Below are 8,941 nucleotides of genomic sequence, written 5' to 3'. Positions count from 1 at the left end.
TTATATTATCACAAATTATAATAAAAGATAAAATAAAAAATTTTATTGGAGACATTGATTTATAAAAAAGATTAGAGTTTTTTTCTAGTTATAAGATCTCTCCACCATGTAAATTATCATGAAAGTGTATGAGGAGAAATAAATACAAAGAGATAGATTGGGAAATAGAGGTTGGGGAACACATAGATTGAGATTGAAGCATACATTCTTGCATGATTTCTCACATATCAAGGTTAGTATCTTATTATGATTTATGTGTTAGATTTATGATTCTTTTTAGGATGTTTCTCCCAAAGTAAGTTTATCCTAAATTTGTATAAACCCTAATTATGATTTTAGGAATTCTTTTATGAAATTGGTATAAACTCTAATTATAATTTTTTCCAAATTCTTATAACCCTCAATTATGAAATTTAGGGATTTTGTGTTTTCTGCTGCCTATGGTAATTTTTTTTAAGTTTTGAATTTATACCATGTTGCTTATTTAACTTATTTAATTAAAGCGGTATGAGTTTCGTTATGTTTGAATTAAAGTGTTATGAGTTTCGTTATGTTTTGCATTGTGATAATTGTGATTTGTGAATATAAATTTTATTTTTTCTAAATAGGAGAGAGGTGATAAATTTATATTAGAAAGGTTATGATAAAGAGTACAAAAATTGATTCTTTCTTTTAGAGAGGAAGGTTTGTGATAAAGATAAAAAAAATGCATCTACGTTAACTAAACTGTTAACTAAACTTTAGAATTTTCATGAGAACCAAGAATTCAAGATAATGAAAAATAAATCTCTAAAGTTCTTAGAGTTACATATAATGAATTTAAAAATTCATTAGAACGCGATCCAGGAAAAGCATCCTCAAATTTGACAATACCACCAAATCAAATTGATGAGGTACGAAGGGCTTATCTAAAATGGTATTCATGGTTTGATATCATGATATTATGTGTGCGTGTTTTAAGTAGATGAAATGTGTAAGGCTCGTGAAATTTAATTAATTAAATTGATAATTAATTAATAAATGCGGATGGTGGGAGCCTTTATAGCATTAATTATTGATTGATGTAAAGTACTAGCTCAAATGGTTGAGAGTACTTGGGTGTGTTGAGAGGACTTGGGTTCAAGTCCTAACTATGCTATTTAATTAATTATTATATTTAATTATATGCATGAATTGGTTGAAAGGTCGTGGAATGATATGACATTGGCATGGTTATGGGTTCGAATCTTAGTAAATCCAAAACTAATCTTCCTTTTGCCAAAATTCTTTTTTGGCATGAAGGTGAAAGGGCAAAGAAACCCTAGCAGCCAAGGGGGGGCTGGAAAACTATCCTAAAACACTAATTCAATGATGAAATTTTTGTGTGAGAGTGGGTTGAAGATACATTGGAGAGGATTAGAGTTGATGAAAGGGAGTCAAGAGCTACCACCGACAAGGAACTCTAGCATTTTCAATTTTAAATAAGGGAATTCAAGTTAGGGGAGCTATACGCGTTAATCTTTACGTTTAAGCATGAATTGCATGTTAAGTATGTGATGATTATACATGAATTCCCTTTTGTTCTGTTAAATTTTGTGTTTTTGAAAATTTCCAGAAACCGCCTGGCGAGATACTCAAAGCCGCCAAGCGACACATACATTCTGGTCTAATTTTGGGTTCCTAAAGAGGACCCGCCTGGCGGTAAACTCCTGGCCCCAATAGGGTGGCCCTTACTTTCTTCACATCCTTCCATCTGTTCTGCTTAGCGGGCACCTCCGCTTTTCTCTTCAATCCCCCGTGTACATGCATTTCAACTAAGGAATCTTGTAGATTGGGAACTTCAATGCTCCCAGCAGCCCTGGCCTTCGCTGCTTTCTCCTTCCTAAGAGCTTGAAAAAGGTTCAAGTTCTTCTTTCCAACTTGTGCCATATGCCCCACAATGATCACAACAAACGCTGATTAGTTTACTCAAACACAACGTAGCACTTAAAAAAAAAAGATACCTTCTATATCAACAATCGGATGAATTGAATTATAAACCCTAACTAAGCCCTTAATGGGCAACCTATCATTAAACTTCATCAGTGTCTCCACCACCTCCTTATCCGCCAACGACAATCCCTCCTTCTTCATATCCTTATACCGCCAAGGGTTGTCGGTCCAACTAAAGGGGAATTTAGTGTTCCCGTCATCGTTGTAAAATTACAATCGCACAGACTCCTTCACGACCACCTTGAAGAAACCGTCTTTAAAATGCTTGAACGATTGGGTGAACGCTTCCAGCCTGCTTATACTCGGTCGGCTTATCAATGATAACCACGTTGTCGGATGCTTGGGCCTCGTATCATAGAAATACAAGAATGATTGCGGGGATGGTTGCAGATATAACGATTGGCAAAGAACCCGAAAAGCTTGTAAGTACGCCCAATTGTTTGGATGCAGCTACGTAAGGGCAACGTTCAATAAGCGTAGCACCCCCATGGTAAAATCATCAAAGGGCAGCCTCACGTACAACTGTGAAAAGTGGCACATATACATGTAGAAGAACCCCTCGGCTGCTTCTTCTTGACCGTGGCAAACGCAGTTGACAACGCTTACCCTCTCTAAAGCCACTATGTCATGGCTTATGTTCCTCTCCAAAATAGGTACGTAGTTGAGCCATGGCTTAAGCAACCTAGACCATCTGAACAATGAATGTTGGGTCCGAACATCTTGAGTAACCCATTGATATCCGGACTTGGCCGACCAGTTGCTCTCTACTATTTCTTTTGGGGGATCCTCCCTTACCTCAGTGACTGTCTCCATCGGAATCCTCCCTGTACCTACCATAGTCCCACCATCAGAATGACTACTCCCATCTCCCCCAAAACCGCTCACTACCATTACCCGAAGAAGATAATGACACATTACCACTAGCACTAGACATACCTTTTTAACAATAAGATGACGACAGATGCAAAGCACTTATCGGATAACTCTCACGCACACAAATAACTACTCTCAAATTTCTTGCAAATGAACCAACGTAAACAAATTTTCAACAACAACTGTATTTATAATCAACAATCTGAACCACTACAACTTTTCCCGCCAAAAGCATCATTCACATGAAGCGTCACAATAAACGCGAAACGTAATAACACTCAAAATGGCGGCGCAAACCCCTCTGATTGGACCTCTGACATCTAGCGCCCCTTCATCTACCATCACTCCTTATGATCTAGCCTTAACACTGTTCATAACACTTAAAGGCTAGAAGGGTGGTGTACTGCACCTAGGCAGATCAAGGCAACTACTCGTACACTTCCAAGCCTTTGGCGCTACAGCTCTCTCGACAAAGGCTGGGAGACTGGTGTACTGCACCTAGGCGGAACAAGGAGACCACACGGCCAAGGCCGTCCATACATAACCTCATTTAATTACTAAGTACACAAGTAGTCAAGCATAAACACATAGTAGTCCAGGCCGCCTACTTCGAAAGATAAGGAGTAATAAGCTGATGACATTAAACTTAGAATTTTGCAAATAGGGCCCCTAGTACTAATAAACACTAACTTAGGGCCTGGGCTTGACCCAGGCCCATCTAAGAGCGAAACAATGGCCCAGCCCATAAGAAGGGCAAAATAATTAATGACTCTATAAATACACGTGGACCTCAGCAATTAAAGGTACACTTTCATTAATCCCGTAATCAGATATTTGACTTTTTAAGAACCCTTTTGTTGACTTGATTGTCAGACCCTCTCCGTAGGTATCCCCTCGAGGGTCCAAACTGCATGCACCGGCAGATGGCATATACAAGGCGAGAAGATGCCAACTCGAGAAGTTGAGGATTGAGGTAAGGCGATATTTGTATCCCTAACATCTCTTATTTGTTTCCACAAGAACAGATACCATCCCTAGTCTTGGAGATGCCCTCTTTCTTTTTAATGCCACTCTCTCTTTCTTGTTTGTGTTTTTGTTTATCTCTCTTTGTTTGGGAAGAGAATGAAGAGTGGTGTTGCACCTCTTGCTTTGAAAAAATCTTTTTGTAGCGAAGTAACTCCTTGGTGAAAGCTTGCCCTTTTTCTTTTTCTTTTTCATATTTTATTTTATTTTTGTCCTCATTTTCTTGTGGAGGTGGGAGAGGTAGGATTGTTAACTTCTTTCCTAGGGAGGAGAAAACATAGGTGTTTGCATAACCATCATAAACAACTTTTCTATCAAATTGCCATGGTCGACCTAGCAAAATATGGTTGGCTTCCATAGGCACAATGTCACATAATACCTCATCTTTAAAATTGCCAATTGAAAAGTTAATGAGGACTTATTTAGTTACTTTTATTTCTTCTTCCTTAAGCCATGATAGCTTGTAGGATTTTGCATGAGGAATGGTTTTCAAGCCAAACTTATCCACCACCCTTGGGCTAGCCATATTTACACAACTTCCACTATCTATGATGATGGGACATATCTTGTCATTGATAAGGCACCCTCCATGAAAAAGGTTTTGTCTTTGAGAAGGATCAAGTTCTTTGGGAACTTGCCCTAGTTGGTGCCTTACCATTAATAATCCACTTTCAAGGGGCTTAGTCCTTTCAATTGAAGAAGAAGAAGTGTGGGAAGAAGTACTTTAGGGGGAAGGGGAAGAAAAATGTTCACTCTCATCATCACTCTTCTTTAAGATCATTGTCCTCTTGATTGGGCAATTCAAAGCAATGTGTTTATATCCTAATCATTTAAAACATTTAATGGAACTTGATCTTTGAGAAGTGGAATGGTAAGTGTGACCAGTTGGTGACTTATTTTTACTTGATGGTGCTTGGTGAGACTTAGAAGGAGATTTATCATGTTTCTCTTCAGCTTTTCCCTTCCATGAGTGACTATAGTAGTGGTTGGGTGAGTAACTCTTCCTTGCCCTATTAGTGTGTTTTCATCTGTTGAACTTTATTGGGTCACTGTTTCGAAATTGGACTAATTTCACATTATTTGGCCTAATTTTCGTTTTTAATTATTTTTAGGTATTTGGGTGAAGCAAATTTTGGAGCTTGGACATTAATATTCAGTTGAAGAGAGTCACCACATCATTGCCACGTCATTTCCACATCATCTGAGTGAATGGGCCAACATGTGAGGCCCAGTAGTGGCATTTTTTTAATTCTACATCTCATAATCGCAATTTTGTAAATATGAGTGGCAGATTTGATGTGACCACGAAATTTAGGTCTTCTCCTTCATGTAGTCGCACTCTTCTTCTTCTCCATTCTCTCCAACCTCCATTTTTTATGTTTTTAAGCTTTGGAAGGTGACCCATGGAGGCACAAGCTGATTTTTTCACGTTTTCCACTCGTTTTTGACGTTTTATGAGTCATGGACAACACCTATTGCTTGTATTCACGTTTTATACGCCTTGGGTAACATTTATATTGAAGCATTTACATTTTTTAGTGTTGTTTTCATTCATCCCCTGTTTCTCTTTGCTTATTTTCATTTGCTGCACCATTTTAAGTTTTCTGCACTAATTTGAAGTAATTTGAATGGTTGAATCACAATTTATGGTGAAGCCTAATTCGAATTTCATGGCTTTCTAATTTAATGTATTGACTACTTGAAGGAGATGCAGTTGAACTTTGAGGTTCTGTTTTCAATTCATGTTTTGTCTCTCTTTCATCTTGATTTTATGGTGAATGGTTATTTTTAATCTGTTAATGCTTAATTTCAGATTGGGTTGGTTGTTCATGTTGATTTTGTTCATGCTTAATGAATTGGATTAACTGTCACAAATGAATGGATGTATGCATTGCTTAATTGCATATTGAAACACGTTTTTAACCCTCACTTAGTGGGTCTGGACGAGTGGATTGGGTGAGACAAAAACCTTAATTATGTGACTTGTGATGAGTAAAATTGCATTCAAATTCAAGGAGTCAATACTGATTTTAAATCGTTCTATTAACATTTGCAAAACTGTTCATAATTCTTCAATCTAAATATGCCAAACCCCCCTGTATTATTGTGTTGTGTTTGAATCTGAAAATTGAAGCTTTAGACGAAAATATTGGTCGTTGGGAGATGACTTGGTTCACTTTCATATACTGAATTTTATTTGTTTTAATTTAGTGGGGTATGGTCTCTATCACCAAGTATGGTCCAAAGAAATTCACCCAAGTGTTTAAATCACCTCCCCCCAAAGCAACAAGGCAAGGCTACACTCAAATCCACCAAAAGGAGTGATATACTTTTTTGAAACCTTCTCAAAGACAAACTCAAGGTTTTAGCAAACCACTCAAAGAAATTTAAGGGAAAACTACTAAGACAAAACAAGGAGTACCTAAAGACAAACAACAAAAGCACAAAAGCAAGGAAAGCTAAACTCTAAGGAAAGACACTATATGTGACAAAACTTTTTTTAAAGACTAAAAAAGAAAAGGACATGTTTAAAGACTCTATGGAAAATACTTGAACATGAACTACCAAGTCCCAAATCATGCATACACCAAGAAAGATCATAACCAAGTTTAACCATGAAACTAATTAGCCAATATCACCCAACACTCCAATATGAAAACTAGTAGCATAACACTTAGTGATTTTTGCAAGTTTTGTTCACCAAAGAGCAATGTTGCTCTCGGCCCATAGTAGAAGAGCACCAAAAATTTTTCTTCTTTCACAAACTAGTTTCACAAGATGATAGAAAGGTGTTTTTGGGTGGCTTGGTCACTTAATTCCTCAAATTTTAGGTCAAAATCAATTTCAAGGAACATACATCAACGAAGACATAAAGTGAATGCAATATTCAAATACTTGGAATAACAAGAATAAGAAAACTTCAAGTTACATATGACATATGACTCAAGCAAAAGTTAGATACATTTAAAGATTCAACATGACATACAAAAAAACACAAATATGTAGCTATGATGCATTTAAACTCATGGATTTGAAGCTCAATGACTAAGCATCCAAAGACATGTTATCAAACCACATTTAGGAGCAAAAAGAGTCACAAAATTGAAGCCAAAATTGCCACAACATAACCTGAAAATGTTGTTTTTCGTATTCTCGACAGCTTTGACCTTTAATCACTCCTTTGACCATAACTCTCTCCACAGAACTCCAAATGCGTTCATTTTTTTATTGGAAACTAGACTTAAAGGGCTTTCTTTTGATATAAAGAACGTTACTTTTGGACCACTAAGCTAACTGTAGTATGTTTTTCAAAAACGTACACGTTGCTGCCAGTACTGTTTTTATGTGAACCATTCAAAGATAGCTACACAAGATAAGGTTAAAACATGAAAACACCATATTCAAGGACAACCAAAGCTATAAATACCAAATGATGTAGGTTTATCTTATTCCTTTCAGAAGATTAATGAATATGGTGATGATTGATTAAGAAAACCAAGGAAATCCCCACTGGACATTAAGATAGCAAGCTATCTAGATGTGAAGGTTCCTTTCCAAGGTTCTAGAGAAGAGAAGAGTGGATTGATTTAAAACAAATAAGAGTGGATAAAACATAAAAGGAGTAAAACCTAAGTCACACACACAAAGGAAGAAGAAAGCATAAAATGGAAAGGAAAGGAATGATAAAGATGTAAGTCAAGATCAATAAGTCAACTTAAAAGTAGTCAACCAAGCCAACTTAATGGAATTTTAATGTAAAGAAAATAAAAGCAAAGAAAGGGATCAAGGAACTCCCTTTCTTCTAATCATGTGTGATGGGCCATCATCCTTGGTAGGGATCAATCCTTTATCACTACTTGTTTATTGTTTAATCACGATGTTTGACTTAGGAGCTACCCATTCATTCGTATCCAATGAATGTTTGAGGAGGCTTAGACTTGTGATGCGAGAGCTAGGGTGCGAGTTAATAGTCGCGACGCCGACATCTAGCGAGGTATCCACCAACTATGTTTGTGTGGGATGCCTTATAGAAGTGTCAGGCCGCAAGTTCAAGGTGAATCTTATTTGCTTGCCGATAGAGGGTCTCGACGTGATTCTAGGGATGGACTGGTTGTCCAGTAACCACATTATTATTGATTATAAATGGCGTAGTGTGGTATTCCCAGAGACAGTAAGACTGGAGTTGATCTCAGCTCAGAAGGCAATGAAGGAAATAGAAGCTGGAGTTACTTGTTACGTAATAGTGGCTCAAGGGGAGAAGAAGAGTACAACTAAGCAGATTAGAAGCATACCGGTGGTGGACGAGTATGCTGATGTGTTTCCAGACAAAATTCAAGAACTACCACCAAGTAGGGATGTAGATTTCACTATTGATTTCATCCCTAGAGCTGGCACAGTCTCAATGGCACCATACAGGATGGCACCAACAAAATTAGCTGAGTTGAAAAAGCAGATTGAGAACCTATTTGAGAAGAAATTCATTCGACCGAGTGCATCGCCTTGGGGAGCACCTATATTATTGGTGAAGAAGAAGGACGGCAGTTCTCGACTTTGTGTTGACTATCGGTAGTTGAACAAGTTGACTATCAAGAATAATATTCACTATCGAGGATTGATGACTTGTTGGATCAGTTGAGGGGAGCAGGGATGTTTTCAAAGATTCACTTGAGATCTGGATATCATCAGATCTTAGTCAAACCTGAGGATGTATAGAAGACAACTTTCAGGTCACGATACACTACGAATATGTGGTGATTCCATTTGGGGTGACAAATGCTCCTGCAATCTTCATGGACTACATGAACAGAATCTTCTGACCGTATATAGATTAGTTCGTCTTTGTATTCATTGACGACATACTAATAGATTCTAAGAGTCGGGAAGATCACGAAGATCATATGAGAGTGGTGCTGGCAATTCTCAAAGAGCATAAGTTCTATGGGAAGCTATCAAAGTGTGAATTATAGTTGGATGAAGTGCAATTCTTGGGTCATGTAATATCATCTCAAGGAATAGCAATGGACCCGGCTAAGATTGAGACAATGGTGAAGTGGGAGAGGCCACAAACAGTCAT

At 37.5% G+C, this 8,941-nt stretch overlaps 1 protein-coding gene across 1 annotated transcript; it reads left to right on the top strand.

Annotated features, from left to right (window-relative positions):
• The first annotated feature begins 7,744 nt into the window (after positions 1–7,744).
• Positions 7,745–8,437, top strand: LOC114170203. Its single transcript, XM_028055689.1, has one exon. It carries the CDS (start codon positions 7,745–7,747, stop codon positions 8,435–8,437), a length of 693 nt encoding a protein of 230 aa, XP_027911490.1.
• Positions 8,438–8,941: the final 504 nt, after the last annotated feature.

This window comes from Vigna unguiculata, chromosome 11 (genome assembly GCF_004118075.2).
Source record: "Vigna unguiculata cultivar IT97K-499-35 chromosome 11, ASM411807v1, whole genome shotgun sequence".
NCBI lineage: Eukaryota > Viridiplantae > Streptophyta > Magnoliopsida > Fabales > Fabaceae > Vigna > Vigna unguiculata.
Note: the sequence above shows the minus strand (reverse complement) of the source record. Positions and strands in the feature narration are given on the sequence as shown.